This window comes from Drosophila grimshawi, unplaced genomic scaffold (genome assembly GCF_018153295.1).
Source record: "Drosophila grimshawi isolate 15287-2541.00 unplaced genomic scaffold, ASM1815329v1 contig_848, whole genome shotgun sequence".
In the NCBI taxonomy this organism is placed as follows: Eukaryota; Metazoa; Arthropoda; class Insecta; order Diptera; family Drosophilidae; genus Drosophila; species Drosophila grimshawi.
This window is the reverse complement of record NW_025063692.1, coordinates 1,148,891-1,165,992: the sequence shown is the minus strand read 5'-3', so window position 1 is coordinate 1,165,992 and position 17,102 is coordinate 1,148,891. Positions and strand designations below refer to the sequence as shown.

The 17,102-nt window shown below is 41.7% G+C and overlaps 5 protein-coding genes across 6 annotated transcripts; 3 read left to right on the top strand and 2 right to left on the bottom strand.

Moving 5' to 3' along the window:
* LOC6569416 (anaphase-promoting complex subunit 4) lies at window positions 1-2,845 on the bottom strand. Of its 2 annotated transcripts, none has more exons than XM_032741454.2 (5): window positions 2,734-2,845; window positions 2,020-2,662; window positions 1,782-1,958; window positions 1,528-1,690; window positions 1-1,446 (listed from the first exon to the last, which is right to left on the bottom strand). In XM_032741454.2, exons 1-5 carry the CDS (start codon window positions 2,843-2,845, stop codon window positions 136-138), a joined length of 2,406 nt encoding a protein of 801 aa, XP_032597345.1. In that variant the 3' UTR covers window positions 1-135. The 2 variants fall into 2 exon arrangements, with proteins under 2 accessions (XP_032597345.1, XP_032597346.1); XM_032741455.2 differs by having other exon boundaries at window positions 1,788-1,958.
* Window positions 2,846-3,013: 168 nt separating this feature from the next.
* On the bottom strand, window positions 3,014-3,936 carry LOC6569415 (chromobox protein homolog 3). The gene has a single exon (XM_001995495.3). The coding sequence runs from the start codon at window positions 3,934-3,936 to the stop codon at window positions 3,289-3,291; it is 648 nt and encodes a 215-aa protein (XP_001995531.1). The 3' UTR covers window positions 3,014-3,288.
* A 137-nt stretch (window positions 3,937-4,073) lies between these two features.
* On the top strand, window positions 4,074-6,373 carry LOC6569555 (U3 small nucleolar RNA-associated protein 6 homolog). Its single transcript, XM_001995494.3, has 4 exons — window positions 4,074-4,325; window positions 4,397-4,700; window positions 4,769-5,968; window positions 6,043-6,373. The coding sequence occupies exons 1-4, from the start codon at window positions 4,234-4,236 to the stop codon at window positions 6,283-6,285; spliced, it is 1,839 nt and encodes a 612-aa protein (XP_001995530.1). The 5' UTR covers window positions 4,074-4,233; the 3' UTR covers window positions 6,286-6,373.
* A 999-nt stretch (window positions 6,374-7,372) lies between these two features.
* On the top strand, window positions 7,373-13,826 carry LOC6569554 (protein snakeskin). The gene is made up of 3 exons (XM_032741364.2): window positions 7,373-7,514; window positions 13,329-13,446; window positions 13,550-13,826. Exons 1-3 carry the CDS (start codon window positions 7,473-7,475, stop codon window positions 13,768-13,770), a joined length of 381 nt encoding a protein of 126 aa, XP_032597255.1. The 5' UTR covers window positions 7,373-7,472; the 3' UTR covers window positions 13,771-13,826.
* Window positions 12,370-13,256, top strand: LOC116805966. The gene is made up of 2 exons (XM_032741365.1): window positions 12,370-12,500; window positions 12,578-13,256. The coding sequence occupies exons 1-2, from the start codon at window positions 12,443-12,445 to the stop codon at window positions 12,796-12,798; spliced, it is 279 nt and encodes a 92-aa protein (XP_032597256.1). The 5' UTR covers window positions 12,370-12,442; the 3' UTR covers window positions 12,799-13,256.
* Window positions 13,827-17,102: the final 3,276 nt, after the last annotated feature.

Here is a 17,102-nt window from a genome sequence, read left to right as displayed (position 1 = left end):
TATATCTTTGCTAAGTAAAGAGTAGTAACAAAAGAAGAAAAATGAAATAGAGACAAATGTTAGAAATGGCCCACAATTGTGCATTCATTTGAAGAGATTTCAACGACTCGTATCCATTTATCATTTAGCGTAATACTACGCCTCGAGTTTGTCCGATTCGTTGGCACCGGTGGCTAGCACAGAATCTTTGCTCATATCCAAGAACGATGCCTGTGACATTTCCGTATCGTCCTCCTCCTCTTCTATCTCCATTTCAAATATGGTCATTTTGCGACGGCGGTCAGAGAGAACGGTGGCCACCTTGCGACTGCCCGATACGGCCAGCATTTCACAGACGCCGTCCAAGCCTTTAAATGTGACTGCATCGGGAATATCGTGAATGCTGTGCGCCATTGTCGCATCCGGAAGCTTAACCAGTGGCGCCATCTGATGCTGTGTGCTCTGATTCCGCGTCGCGCTCAACGCAAACTGCAAAAAGTAGCTGTGCGGACGAACGCCAGGGGTTGGTAACAATGTCTGCGCCAGCATCGATATCGATGATTCGTTGTAGAACTGAATATCAACGATGCGCAGATTGTAGTAGTTCTCGTGCAACTGTGGCGTAAACGGGCCCGGCTGCAAATGAACACGCGTGCACCGGAGCAAACAATCGTCGGCGCGACTGAATTCCAGAATCATCGCTTCCTGCCACCTGACAGTCACCGCAAGCATATCACATTTGGTGGCCTCATGCACATGGTAGCTGCAGTTGACAAAATCATAATTCAGTTCGTGTTCCTCGTCTAGCGCTGATTCGACGATATACTGCGGCAGATCGTAGCAGATGACTGTCGTGGTTAACTTGAAGCTGCCACTGATGCTCTCCGTGGGCTTGTGGAATACGGCGTCGATGGCGTTAAACATCTTGTCGCGCTGCTGTATCAGCGATAGCTTCTTGTCATGCGGCACCAGCAGACTGCACTGCGCCAGACAATCGTTCTCCGCCAGGAGGCGCGTCCAAAGCTGTGTAGGATCCACCGACTGCAATTGCGTTAGATATGCATTCTCTAGATACTGGCCGACGCGCTCTAAATTGAATTTGGTACGCGTTGTCACCATCGGAATGGCACTAGCATCGTCAGACAATTCATCATCTTCTGCTGTTGCTGCAGACCTTGTGGCAGAGCTTTCTTCTTGGCTAACATCATCGGCTTCACATGCATCGGGCAGGTCTGGTTCCATGGCGCAAAAGAATTCAGCCAGCGCAATATTCTCCTTGCCACTAAAGATCATATCATCGGGTATCTCTTGATGCGACAGACGCAGTATGGTGAATATCATCCAAGAGTGAAACAGCTTCATGTTGGACACCAAAATATCAATGGTGCGCTGCAGCTCGTGCACCTTGAGAAGGAAGGCGCCACAGGCGCGCATTGCTTCGCTGGCCACATCCGGAGAGATAAGTGCCTAGAATCAAACAAATTCAAAAATGTTTCAATGTGTTGCTCTACTTGATCCTTCAACATATCAACTTCTTGGTTAAGTTACTTCAAAGAAATGCGACATGCGTCCAAAGCCAGCAATTGTATTGAGAAAATAGAACATGTTAACGGCTGCTCCAGTTAGTTGCTTGAAGACTAATCCCTGCAGATTCTTGAGGCTTAGATCCACCGAGTTGGCGATCTTCTTGAAGCCCTTCTCTGTTAATCCTCTGCCGTATCGATGGAAAGAAATGAAAAAAAAAAAACATAGCGGCGGAGCACACATGAGCACTGTATATTAAATGTAGGCACTTAACTCACTCGAACAGAAACTCCTCGACCTCCAGGGTGGCGTAACCGAAAACATGCAGCTCCAGAAAATAAGCCGAAATCATGCCATACGCCTGTGAATTGGCATACTTGGTCAGCTTATTGTCCATTTCCAGTTGAACTGTCTCCCATGCCTCCAAAAGGCATTGTTGTGTGTCGTTAATATAACTACATCGATGTTGCACATATGAAGCAATTTCATAGATTTTGGGATTTGAGGACAACTTACTTTTTGGTCTCCAGTATGTGGGCACAGTGGGAAGCCAGCTCCAGCATGGGCGATATACAATCCTCCAGCACTTGATTATGAAAGTGCAACAGCTTCAGCTGGTGTCCGTCGCGCAGCAATGCATAAATGGCATTAAAGTCACCATTTAGACGGACATCGTACACATCAAACTCCTCGGGATGCAGTATATGTTGCGTTAAATCGATGCTGCCCGCTTGCAGGGCGCCAAGCAACAGTAAATGCACTTTACCGCTGCGCATGATTACCACAAGGAAACAGGGCGATCCTTTGGGAAACGACTTCTGATCGAGCGTTTTCAGGCACGGATCAATATTCGTCAGCGGCGGCAGCTTTAGTAAATATCGTTTGTGCTTGTCCTTTGAGTTGCATGTGTAGCTGTCGAGTTTCTCCTTTGAGTTAATTGCCTTGCTAAAGAAGACCTTCTTAATGTCATCATCGTAGATCAATCCCGATATTATAGTCTCGCTTTCCGCATCCAGCAGCGCCACCTTGCCATTACTGTAGCCGACCGCCAGCAGTGTCTCATCCATTTGCCAGCTGAGGGAACGTACGCGCACATCCTCGCCTGGCGTGGGAAATGTGACAATTTTCTGCCAGTTGAGGCGCTGAATGATTACCTCGCCTACAAAATAAACAACAAACTTGAACATAAATCGAGGCTGCTAACAAAAAATGCCAACGACGTCTGCACACCTTTTTCGGTGCCGTAGGCAATGAGATCCATTTTGTTGTTCCACTCCATGCGCTCCACAATGCAACTCATGTTGCGTGCACCAAGTAGCTTCATAGAGCCTGATTGAGCCATTTTATTTCATTGATTTCGAATTTACAATATTTGCAATAGCACGGCTATTTTTTATTTGTTGGCTTTTCTTATTTTAGCGGCTTTGCCAGCACCACTTATCGAATATATCGATTGTGCGTAGTGTTGCCAGATCGCGTTTCAGTTTATGCTGGTGAAAAGGGTATATAATAAGTTAAAGAATCATATTTATTTAAGTTACATATAATTTTATGTACGCCTCCATTAACCTTTTCTGATTCGGTTTGGCGCCATATATAGAGCATGTTTTTATATAGACTTAAGTATACGTATTCAATGTTTGTGTGTATTCCGTCAGTAGTGTTGTCTGTAGAAATGTAAAAGCGAGCATGCATTAGCGTCTGTGTGTGTGCCTGTGTGAGTGAGTCTGTGCCCGTGTGTTTTACAAGTTTACGTGAGTGTGTGTGCGCAATCCATGTAAGAATTTAAGCGGTATCCACAATTCCCATATCGGCACTCGCGTCCGGCTTAATATTCTCATCGTTAATGCTGCCACTGGGACTGGCCTCGACAGTGCTGCCGGGAGTACCAATGCTGCCCGCGGCACTCTCGACGTGCGCGCTGCAGCTGCCGCTGGCTGAGCCATTACCATTACCATTGCCATTGCCGTTACCAGTGTACCATGTGAGACGCTCTTCGTAGAATTGTATAACGACTTTGGGGCACTTGATGTTGGCCAGCTTGGCTGGCACTAGATCGGCATGATCACTGCCCTTCCATTTCATGAGGAACATCAGGTAGCCCGATGAGTCGGTGGCACCCAGTATCTTCGATGGCTCCAGGCCCCGGTCGAAGCCGATCAGCTTCTTGCGCTCGTCGGGCTCGTCCTCCATGAAAGACTTTCGCTTACTTCTTATTGAATCTGGCGTTGATGTGGATAAGCGTTTTCTCGTCTCCTTTTTATTGTTCTTCAGTGATTCTTCAAACATTGCTATAAGATCGGGACAATCCAGATTTTCGACCGGCTCCCAAGTGTTTTCGCTGCGTGGATATCCTTTCCACTTTAGGTAATATTCTGTACGACCGTTCACCGTTCGCTTGTCCTCCACTCGCTCGACTGAGAATTCGGCCATTGCAGTTTGTGTTTGTGTGTTTTGTCTAAGTTTATTTATTTACTGTAACCAAAAATTTTGTATTTGAAAAAAGTGACCAGTTTGCAAGGAGTTTGGTATTTTGGGTGACCATCCTGCTGACAGTCAATTATCGTATTGCAACTGGACTCAGGGCTGCTCTAAGTTATCGATAGCAACATAATAGCAACAGCTGACTTTAAACGGCATGTGCACAACGTGTGCGGCAAATGCGAAGAAATATAGAAAAAAAACACAAACAATTAATTTCATTGGCGGAGGAAAAACGTAGTATTCAAAATGGGTGAGTTTATTGCGGAAATGCAGGAGCGCATGCTGCCGGAATATGAGCAAATGAAGCAATACCAAGTTTTTACACCAGATCAAATCAGGTAAATAATATTTAACATGCAAATTAATAAATTCGGAAATACATTAAATATGTAATGCATTCAACTTTTAGAGAATGTGTACGCAAGCGCGAACGCTTGCTGCTAAATATAACCAAAAGTCAAATAAGGATGGGCGACTATTTGGAATTCATTTTATACGAGAAGACAATGTACAAAGCAATCACAGAAAAGGAGAAACTGGGCGGCCTAAAACTGAATGGCCTGAAAGCCTCGATTTGTACCCGGGTTATTCGCATGTACAGAGAAATGCTGGTGAAGTTTGCGCATGAGAAGAGCCTCTGGGACAATTACATCAAGTTTAGCAAGAAATCTGCGCCACAAGAGGTTGCCGGCATATACGAGAAAATGCTGTCGGTAAGTTTTGAAGCTGACCCAAGTCGGAAGGAATTGTTTATAATAAGAAAGTATCTCTCTCACGGCAGTATCATGGTGACGATCCACAAGTGTGGCTCAATGCCGCTTTGTGGATATACGAGTACAATCGAGCCAACATAGCTCGCGTACAGGATATTTTGCTGCGTGGACTACAACGTCATGCGTGCTCCGAGCCCTTGAACAGTTGTTTCTTCGAAATACAGCTGAAGGAGGCCGCCCAGGCGGACAGCGAACGTAATTTGGGGGAGAACACCGTCTCCGAGCAGCAAATACAGATGGAGCGTGTCATGGCTGTCTATCGCAACAGCCTGGCAAACATAACGAACTTGGACTACTTTCTTAAGTTGCTCGAAAGCTGCGAAGATCACAGCGAGCTAACTGCAGAGCTTCAGTACAACATCATCAATGAATTACAGACAAAGTTTCCGCGCGAGCCAGCGCTGTGGGATGCTTTGGCGAAGCGTGAACTGCGTGGCTTCCATTTGGGTGATCTGACCGAGAAGTTCGACAACGCTGATAGCGATAAGCCGAGTGCGAAAAAGTCGAGTCCGGATACGGAACGAGTTTTTCAGACTCGCTCGAAAAAGCGTTGCATTGAACTGTGCGTGACCATCTACAAGGTGGCCGTGCAACATCTGCAAACACAGGAGATGTTGAGCTTGTATCTGGACGTCATGATGTCGCTTGGCAAGAACTACAAATCGGAGCGCACGTTCGTTCAACAGTTCCTGGCCAACGCACTGCAAGACGGTCATGCCTCTAAGCTGATGCATGCTCGACATTATGCCGCACTCAGCAATATGCTGGGCAGCAGTGAGGACGGTGCAGAGACATGTGTTCGCATCCTGACCGAGGCATTGCAGCATGATAACTCGCTGCGCATGCACGAGCTGCTGCTGGCCACGCTGATTCGCAACGATAGTGAGGCGAGCATTCAGAAGTTATTTAGCGAGGTGCGGCGAACTATGGGCGCCGAGGCCCGGCCGCTCTGGGAGATGGTTATTGGCTATTATCGGGCACGTGGGGATCAGCTGGCAAAGCGACAGCTGAACGACATTTATATGCAAGCCTGCAAGGAGACCTGGCCAGAGTTTGTCAATCTGCGCTGCAACTACTTGAGCTACTTGTGGCACGAGCATTCCCCGGCCAAAGCGCGTGAAGAATATGCCAAATTGGCGCAACAGCCACCCTTGTCCCTAAAGCTGCATCGCGAGATGGTCAATCTGATACAGAGCTCCAAACCAAAGGTGAGCTAGGCGCCGCTATACGCTCAATACTTTTGATTGAACTCATTATTATTGGGCTTTTGCCAATATTGCAGGATTTGACAACAATTAAGGCATGGCGCATGTGCTATGAGTTCATGATCACATTCTTTGGCAAGCGAGAGCCGAGCGTTTGGATTGAATATATTAAATTTGAGCGGGATCATGGCGATCCCAAGAGCATTCCGCTTCTTAGCCGTCGTGCGATCGCCACACTGGAACCACAATTTGTGTCCATCTTTCAGGCAGAGCGTGCGATGGAACACGTTGGCATGTCTCTAAATAAGTACTTCAATTAATTTATCATAATGTAAGCCATGTTTTTCTTTTTTATTACGTTTTAGCTATACAAAATAAATGGAACACAATAAGACCGTCACTGAAAAACATGTATGTCGATGCAATATATGTATAAGGTTATTGGCCTGTCGACTCGAATAAAACTATAAAATATAAGATAGTCTTTCAAACAGCTAATATAAAATGAGTAAAAGCTGAACATTTTGCGCATGGAGCTATTTTCTTGCCGTTTCCAAATCCATTTTATTTGGCCGGCGACAGGTAATCAAAATTGTTCAATGTGTCTGCGAGATAACAAGAAATTTCCTAACTTGTAATGTGTATCTTTTGCCTGCGAAATTAGTTTGGGTTCTTAGACGACTCCATAATACTTGATTGGATTGGTCCTTGCGGTTGGGGCACACCATGATCTGCATCGATTTGGCCTGAGACCAGCCACCAGAATATGTTTTACTTTTCATCCTGGAGATATGCCTTAAGATTTCAGCTATTCTCAAACAGCGTTTCGCTTTTGATTTATTGCTCTGCCCAAAAGTATGCTTCCAATTCGAATCGCTTTCAAGCGTGCTTTTCGTTGCTGCTGAATTATTAATTAAATTTTCTCTTTTTGGACTTCATGTTTTTAAATGTTCTACAATGCGTTGATTTAGGAGAAATGCTTATGCACCATTAAAGATTGGATGAAACCCGAAATCGTCCGCACATTTAACCCAATAAAAACCATTTACATTTTTCGCTACATTTATTAAAATATGCGTTTAGTTGTTAATCTGTAATCCTGTTATTTCGTTCCTCAATTAGCCATCAATCTTAATTTTGTAATTAAGCCAAAACTATAGAACTGACCATTAATATTATTTATTGAGCTGTACAAGTTGGGAGAGAATAAAAATAATAAACAACTAAATCACTTCACCTGGAGCCAGTGAAAAACATATTTAACTTATCAAAAAGAGGCCCGCAAACAAAACAACTCTTTAAAAATTACACACGCTGTCGGCGTCGCCGTCGCCGTCGCCGTCGCTGCCTGGTCGACTGAGCTTTGAATGCGCGCGCTGGCGTCGATTCGGTTTAGTCAGTTTTCGCAGTGCGTTTGGACAAGACGTGTATACGAAAGTTGTGAGTGGAAATCAAGCCCAAGAAGCTGAGCGAAAAGCGACTTTAAATCGTCACTAAAGGAAACGCCATGGAGTTTAATAATCGTTTGCTGCTGAAGATCCTCGAGCTGGTAAGCAAAACTCAGTCATTCAACTCAACTGTCTAAAAATATTCTATTCTGTGTGTGTGTGTGACAATATATACACATATACAAATACATATCTAGCTGTGATTCCTGTTTTGCTGGATGTACCTTATTGTTGCTGTAAACTGTAAACTATTGCTTCGTAGCAGACTCCGCTGCTCGTGTTTGTGTTATTCTATTGCTGTTTTCCTTCTTTCTCTACCTCTCTACCTCTTCCTACTTCCTTCTCCTTTTGCCCTTATTTCCCTTTCCTTCTGTTTGGCTTCACATCTTCGGCATCATTTCTTCCCTTGGATTCGTTGTTGCCTTGAAGCAACCGGTTTCCATTGGCCCGACTCGTTTTCATTATTGGTCATGACTTCATTGGAAGTTCTGTTTTTGGAAGTATTTTTTGTTCTTGTTTTTTTTTTTGTTTTGCTTCTTTTTTTTTTTGGTGGTGGCTTTGTGTTTCCTTTTGATGGCATTAGCAGTCGTAACTGCGTAGTTCTAAAGTGCGTGTTGGAATTAGTCTTTTGTGATCCCCGGGCCGGTATGATGTCATCAATGATGTGAACAATTGCTGTTCTGTTCGCCGCTTCTCATGTTCTGCCAACGAAGAGTAATAAAACAGAACAACCAAAAAAAAAGAAAAAGAAGAAACATAGAATAATCAACTAGTTTTGATTTCCGCCGAATTTACCGAGATGATGTGCTCACTCCACATGATGTCATAGTCATCCAGATTCGTTTGTTTACTTACTCCCCCATCCGGTTTATAGATTTATTTTTGTGATTATTTTAATTTGCCTGGAGCATGTTTTGTTTGTTTTGTAAAATCAGCTGAACGCTTCAGCAAAAGTTGTTCAACAAAATACAGAATGAGCTTTTCCGCTGTAATTGCTTATTATGACAAATCGTGTTGTGCTCAGCAAGCAAATACTGATAGCGTCTTCATTCTCGCGATATAGTGCAACATGACGCATGCAACCGTCCGTCTGTGTTCAGATTATCATTTAGACGAGATGAGCTCATGGGCACAATGCCTTAATTCGATCAATTGGGTCAGTTGGATCACTGCTCACAATCCACACGAATAATCAGCAAATATGCGTTGCTGCCTTGGAATGATTTGGAATGCCAAGTGCAAATATTTTGCTCAATTAACTGACTATTTTTGAATCATGACTATCAATTGAGCTGTTGATGGATCTTTAAGCCAAATGGGGTTGCTCTTATCTAGTTGAGTCGTTGACAAACTAGGAACAATAATAACAAAATCTGAATCCATACTAAACTAGTTAATATCGAATTGAGATTGGAGACTTGATGTTCTTGTTATTTTGAACTGTAAACAAATTATAACATTATTATTTTCATGGTATTTACTTTAATTCGATTAATAGCTTTGTCATATTTCTATAATATGAAACGGATTTGCGTTGACTGTTGCCTGTTGCATTGCAGTTGTGTTGAACCACACCCTAAAGATATTCACTTAGGTTCGTTTTGTGGCAATTTTTATGGTATCACAATTTCAGTTTGCTTAAGTCGCACTCGCACGTAAACCGAGGCACTCGATCACGAACCGATGTGGATATGGATGTGGATGTGATTACTCATGAAGTGATGATGATGATGATGATGATGATGATGATGTCATGATTTGAGTGAGTGCGAGTGCAAAACAGATTCAAATTACGCATACGCCATGTGCGCCAGTGGAGCAGTCGTCAAAGGTCGTCGCTGCTGGGGCTGCATTGAATAAACAACAATATCAACAACAACAACAACAACAACAACAACAACAACAACAACAACAAAATATGGTGTGAGCGGCATAAGCAATATTTAATTTTGTTTCACTTAATTAGCTGAGCTGAACAGTAGCAGCAGCTACAGGCAGCAGCTATTCCAGCAACAGGCAGCAACAGGCAGCAGCAGGAAGAGGAGGAATAGCAGATATCGACAGTTGACTCATCAGCAGGGAACCGAGAATCACAAACAATAAGTGTAGCTAGCCATTCCACATTTCTGGCTAAATATTTGTTGATGGCGCATGGCCTGCTGGCCGGTCATGGGAATGAGCTCAAAGCATTGCAGATAAGGTGCCACACACAGCAATTGTTTGCATTAGATATACACCGAGTACACCTATAACTATGCCTATACACCCACAAAGAGAGATTCACATGTGTGCAAAATGGACTGGTCGAGGCAGTGGCAGTGGCAGTGGCAGAGGCTGAGGCATAGGCAGAGGCATGACCCACCTTCAAGTTTGGCGCTTTTTGCTACGCCTGAAAACCATTTGTGCAACACACTCGCAAATCTGTTTACGAGCTAATAAATGTTTTAACTGCGAATCTGTGGCGCTGTTCGCAGCGCATTTGTTATTGTTCACATCGACTTTTTTTTTATTTATTTTTTATTATTGTTTTGCGTGCCTCTCCCTCCCGTCCTATGCCAGTCGAACAATGAGCCTGGGGTGGGGAGGGGAGGGGAGGGACGGGCAATTGAGTGGCAGCCCAGTAACCGAGCCATGTTGGCCAATGTCAAAGGCATGTCAGCAGCACATAATTAATTGCCACAGGCCTTTAACTACCACGAACCGTGCCTGATTTGAAATCAAATTGATATATGGGCATGTTGCTAGACTAATTTTAGGCCAACAGCCGCTGGGCGTGAGTTTTGGGCGGTTTCATAACTAATTTTAAATTCCAACTTTGTGCGCTGTTTGTGCTTGAACCTGGCACACCTGGTGGGAGCTGGAGGTGAACCAGGCAACGATCTTCAACACATGTAAATTGTGTAGGCTTCAAAAGCGAAATATGTTTCTGTATATGCATTGAAAAATATAATATATATATGTATATTTTCCTGAGTGAACAAGTCGATCTCAGAGGCCAGAAAAGCGACCGATTTTAAATTTGGAATATAAGTTTTGCTGATCCAGTTAGCCTCATTCCATTTGTTGTAACAACAATACAGAATTTGAAGATTTGCTGAAGTTAAGCCATGATAATCTCCACTGTTATTTCGTGATTGTCAAAGCAACCAATTCAATAATTTGAGTGCTGTTTATAAATTTAGTTTAGTATTTAAATCAACTCAACTAATGCTCTTTTATATACATACATGTACATTTGCATGAAATATAATCCCCAGCTAGAGAGCAATAGTGCCCAAAGTGCCATTGAGGCAACTGAAGGTTTTACTGGCATCTTTGAAGACGTGTTTCCGGTTCCGGGTTGATATATTGTTCAATTTATGCTTGCTATATAGTCTTCAAGCAATTTGCTTTTTTCCTCTTTTTTAATAAGAAACAGAATTGTGATTACATGGCCCGCCCTTATTGCGGAAGCAGTTTTTATTCTCCACACAATTTGTTGCTATGAATTGGCAATGAAATATTTAAGTGTCCATCATAATCTACGCAGACCAAACCACAAATTGTTGAAGCCATTAAGTCATTTTCATTTTGGTAATCATTGTTTGTGGACTCAACTTTGAAGAGAAGCTCATTATTAGTGAGGGTGACTTTATTTTTAGTTAGCCCCTTTCTCGTTGGACATTGATATATATATATATATATATATCAGTCAACTTACAATATTTATGTATGTTTTGTTTGTATTTAAGCATTGCGAACATTCTCATTTAAAGGTGAAATGTGCGTGGAAAGTGCAAACAAATGGCTTCCAGCATTTGGTAATTATTGGTATTGACATTCATCATTTTGTGGTAGCAGTCAATTTTATGTGCCGCTAATGGCCGCAACGCAAACAATGCGTAAACCCCATCCCCATCCCCATCAAAGCGATGCGATGTGATGTATGTGTCTGCATCCATATAGTGACTGATATGAGATATGTGTGTGTGTGTGTGTGTGTGTTATCTCAACGCTCCCAAACATGATACTCTAATGACCTTTTGTTGCCATAATTATTGTTGTTGCTGTTGTTGTTGCAAGCAGCTCGCATTACAAATCAAACAATTGGCGTGGGTGGGTGGTTTGTTGTTGTTGTTGTTGTCGTCGTTGTTGTTGTTGAGCAGGATACGTATTACATATTACGTATTACGTAACCGTGTCGCATCCTTTTAGCTTTTGGCAATTAGCAGCGACTAACGGCGCTTCTAATTGATTGATTGATTGCCCTGGCTACCATATGCCACACTTGCCACATTTATAGCCAGGGCGCGTCCGCAATTCATCTGTATTCGATATATATACATTTGTACGCATATACATAGATAGCTGAATTGATCCATTTGTTGACAGTTTGAGTGCTAAATGGCTCATCAATATTACTACACCCATTTAGCCATTTAGCCATTTAGCTTCGCACTATCAATGTCAAAATAATTTTCATATTTGATAAGCAAATTGGCCCAATCACCTCATACCTCATTGCCAGAATTGCGAATTGCGTATGGTGTTTAAGCCCATCGACTTTGGTCGATTTAAATGGCAAAATGAAATGCTGTCTTCTATCTTATTTATGGCATATAAATAGCCCTTGCGGTGTCCAATCCTGTATACATATACATATATGCATATATATAGTTCAACACTATTCAATATGCAAAGTGGCCATATATAATTTGAACTGGACAAATCTATCAAAGGTTCCAATAGATGTTATTCATAATTTCATGTTGCGTCTTCTCATTTCTATAAAACAATACTTTCAACTTGAAACTCCAACTTCCAAATGATCGTGAATCCTTCCAGCACTCCAACTCCATTCGAGTTATCCGTGTCAACTCTCTGTCTGACTGTCTATCTGTCTGTTTGTCTGCCTGTCTGTCTGTCTGTTTCTCTGTTTGTTTGATTCTGTGCCTGATCCGTGTTTTGAGTGCGCTCATCGCAGATATTCACAGCGAGCATCATCATATTGATTGAGACCGTGGCGGATCTCAGCTATAGCAGCCAGGCGATGTTGGTCTGTGGAACGCTCACCGGCTACCTGATCATATGCAGTGCCCTCAGCGTAGGTAATGAAACTATAAAAATGTACCAATTGTACATTGTGGCCACAATTGCCTGAATGCCAATTGCAATCCAATTGCAGGACACCTGTTGGGCGCCAATGTGGACAAGCGCATCGATATAATCATTAGCGTTTCGGGTTGTGTGCTATTTGTGTCGACTGGCGCCATCATTCTCAGTCGCTGGTCTGGCTGCTATGAGGCGGCCAGAGATAAGAACACCATGCTGGCATCTGGAGTGTTGGCCATTGTCGCTGCTGTTATTTTTATTGCCGACACATTTGTCGTAATTAATGCCAAATAAATATTACAAAAAATCACACATCATCCAATATTGATTGCATACTTTAGTTATTTATACTGATTCTGTTGGGCTCAATACACATGTGATGTGGTGTGATAAGACCTGTTTAACCTGATAACTCAAATTAAGACTGTGTTTTGTGAAATGTTTCATTCATCTAGAAACCCTGCTCCAAATAGCCATTTTTCTTTTTGAAAAGAGGTTCAGTTTTTGCATATGTTGACCCATTCCCACAGGAGACCAATGAGACCAATAACTCCTTCAGTAAAAAAGACGAATGTATTTCAAGATTCATTGCGTTATCTTTAAGCATGGACTAGCTTACAAAATTGATCTAATAACATAATTGTGATACACCCTGTAAACCGAAAATGATAACAGTTTTTGGTTTAGATGTTACTCTTGGCCAGGGCCTGGGCCAGGGCCAGGGCCAGGGCCAGGGTCAGGGCCAAGTCATGCTCACGTATTAATTAATTGCATATTATTAATGATATTGTTTTCATTCTATTCTATTCTATTATTATTCACAGGGCATTGCCATTGCCTGCATCGTGCTCTATGAGGTCGTCGGGGATCTGAGCAAGCGTCCGTTGATTGTCTGCGGCACCATTGGCGGCTTCACAATTATCTGTGCCGTGCTGCTGGTCGGTGAGTACTCGGAACGCCCACTCAAATTCCAGCTTCAATTCAAATGTGATTCTCAATTTGTTTTCTCTGTTCTCATTTTCTATTCTTTTTTCGCATCGCGCAGGACATGTTCTCGGCTCGGTTGTGGAGAAACGCCTCAATGCGCTGATCTCGCTGCTTGGCTGCATTCTCTTTGTGGCTTCTGGAGCATTGGTCATTGATGAGTGGCATGATATGTATGAGTTCTTGAAGGATCGCAAGCGTAATGCCATCGCTGCCGGTTCGTTGATGATCATCAATGGCGCCGTCTTTCTACTGGACACGCTGTCCATTTGCAGAACGTAAGCCCCCCTAAAAAAAAAAAAAACAAACCGAAACAGCCAAGGGGTCTCCAACATATATATATGTATATATATATATTATAATTTTTTTTTTTTTTTTTGGTGAATCGAAATTCTCATGGCTTCTGTGTGGGTCAAAATGCAAAAATGAATCTTGTGTAAACTATATGAATATCATGTATACCCATCTATATAATACCTATGTGTATTATTAATTTTTTTTGAATACAATTTATATGTGAACATTTGTATCTATATACTTAGCACTTAAGCTTAATTCCGTTCAGTCACGAACAACGTTTGCTAATCGAATATGAAATTGTTAACAGGAATCCATTAAATATATACTCGTCTATGTATGCCTTTGTATGCCTTTATATCTATTCTGTGCGTGTGTGTGTGTATCTGGCTGGCTGTATCTGTTTAATCTGGAGCTGGACTTATATAATAATAATTGCGCGCCATTTTTTCCACATTCGTTCCACTGCCAAGAAAATTGCGCATAATTGCGTGTAGTGAATTTTCCGACTCTTTCTGGGAAAATTACGCTTACACACGCTGCGTGACGTCACGTGCCAGGCGACATTAGTGTGTAAGTGTAAAGTGCCCCAAAGGTTGACAACTTTTCGCATTTAGTTTCAATTCACAAAACAAGCAACAAAAGCCGAAACGTATTCATTATGGACATTGTTGACTCTAGCACACATGTGCATATATATAGATATAGATACATACTCTTTATACTCTTACATTATAAATCAAAAGAAGATTTTTAACAGCATGTAATAATACTTAAAAAATATACATATAAAAATATGCTTTGCAAATTGAACGTAAATGTGAATATAGTTTTAAAAGTTATCCAGAGCTATGAGTTATAAATATGGAAACCATATTTGTATAGGATAGGGATTGCTGATAATGCAACTAGGTAAAGATTTTTCAGATATTTGAATATTTGTGTGTGTATTTTTCCTTATTGAAATCAAGCTGTTCAATTATGACTTTAATTCAAGTTCAAATGTGCGATTTTTGAGCAATCATCAGATCAAACTTAATCAAGAGTATCTTATCTTCGGTGTATCGCAGATAATTGTTCTTGTTTTCTTTTCCGCCCTTCTGTTAGCTACTTCAGCTTGTTGCATTGTCTTTATTGAGTGTGTGTGTGTGTTGCCTCAGCTGCCTCTGCCTGTGCGTGTGCTTTTGCTTTTGCTGTCGTTGTCGTTGTCGTTGTCTTCGCTATTTAATTAAGCAATTTTTTTAATTTATAATCATTTCTTACGTTCACCCCACTAGGCGCACCGCAGTGCCCGTGTTAACGGAAGAGTCGAAGAAAAACCAAGTTAAGATAAATCGCTTCTAGACTGACTTGAGATACAAATACCGCTCAACAGTTACATTCTACAAAAAGACTTAAAACCGAGTTGTGATTTAATTTAAAATTGATTCTTTTTTTTTTGTTTGTTGTCTTTGCTTACTGTTTTTTGGTTTTAATTATATTCTTATCTAATATATAATATGTATTAATAACGAGAATTAATTGTGAACGTTGCCATTTTGTTGCTGTTTTACTTTTCTTGGCCAGCTCTTGCATTTTTCTTTGCCCCTCTTCTTCTTTAGCTGCTGATCTATTGCAAAGATTAGAGTTGGCTTTAACAAGCAGCAATTTGGCGCTGGCTTGTCTCAGGAATCTGAGAGTCGTTTGCCGAGTTCGTGTTTAACGCTCATAATTTGTTTCGGGTTTCCGTGTGAATGAAAAGCAGGCATTCCAAATTAGTTTACAGCATCTGTTAGAATTTCAGTAAGCAAAAATTATTAAGTTTATCAAGGAATTGGAAATGGCGCCTGCGGATAAATCTAAGCCGGGTATTATGGCCTGCGATTACGAGATCCATGCAAATTTGCCCAAGCAGGCGCTCGAGCTATTCGCCCTTGCTCAGGCTCAGCTATTGGGAATACGGGGGTATATAGTGCGGGAGGCGGCAGATGTCTATAAGGGTCAGCTGCAAGGTGAGGGTAAATTGATCGAACAATTCAAGCATCTGGTTGGCACGGCAGGCGAATATGTGGCAGCCATCAAGGAGTTCAGCATCAAAAACTTGAAGCCTATTCAGAAATATACTTACGAGACCTTTGAGATCAGAAAGCCGAAGTAAAAACCGATTAACTCGAACTCCAACTGATTAAGGCAATGCAGGAGCTAAATTTAATTAGTGATAAATACATATTTTAAGGAACATGCTACATTCTTGTGTTTATTATATTATATTATATATGCATAAGTATTATGTATGCAGGGTGTTTTTATTTTGTTTCCATACCTGCTCAAATTACATTACTCATCATAATTAAAATATAAAAATCAAATCTCGCACTCAGATCAGTTATGGATAAGAACTAAATGTTGCGAGTATCTTCCGCTTGAGTTCTGATTTAATTAGCCACCACTCGTAGAGGCCACCTTGTTTGCATACTAATCGAATACTCAACGCCAAAGCCAAAGCCAATAACATGATCGTGATTATGTTTCGAATGATATTGATGCGTTTCAATCCATACGATCGACCGTACATATTTAAGTACCCATCTAGCTAGAAGGCGGGTACAGGTAAAGTTTTTTAACAATCGCAATGCTTGGAAAGATGCTGATGTCAAAAATTAGATAGAGATACATATAAACTGTTCGATAAGAATCTTAAGAATTCGATATGCCGATCTATCAACATGCAAACTGTAGTCAGGGTCCAACACAGCCAAAGGCAGTTCAAACAAAAGCAATGTATTAACTTTATGGGTCAATTTGCGGACGATCATTTCGAATGTACAGTTGAATCATTCTGATGTGCACACAAACATAATGCATGTGCGTACATACATATGCATACATGTGTATGTATGAGTACTAACCCATATGCGAAAAGCCGCAAAATTGAAGGAAATTAACTGAGACAAGGCGGCTGCCACTGTGGCAGCATTGGCGGCTAATCACCGAGCCAAGTGCGGCGAAGTCAACGTCGAAGCCGTTGATAGGCAACACAGACAGCGATTGCGGTCGCAGCGAATCAGTCGCGTAATTGCAACGCAGTGGCAACGCCGACTAAGCGAAAACAACAGGCGCAACAGTGCTGTCAGCTTAGACCGAATAAAATAGAATTTTGACAGTTTGTCTTATACTATTTTTAATTGATGGCCTGCGAGTAACAAATATCAAACAAAATATATTATTACACGTTTCTTATTCCTTGCCTAACCAGTGTATACAAAATTGCATTAAAATATATAAATTACATTATTAGATGTGCTTAAACTAATATGCGTCGTCTGTTAAAATGTTGA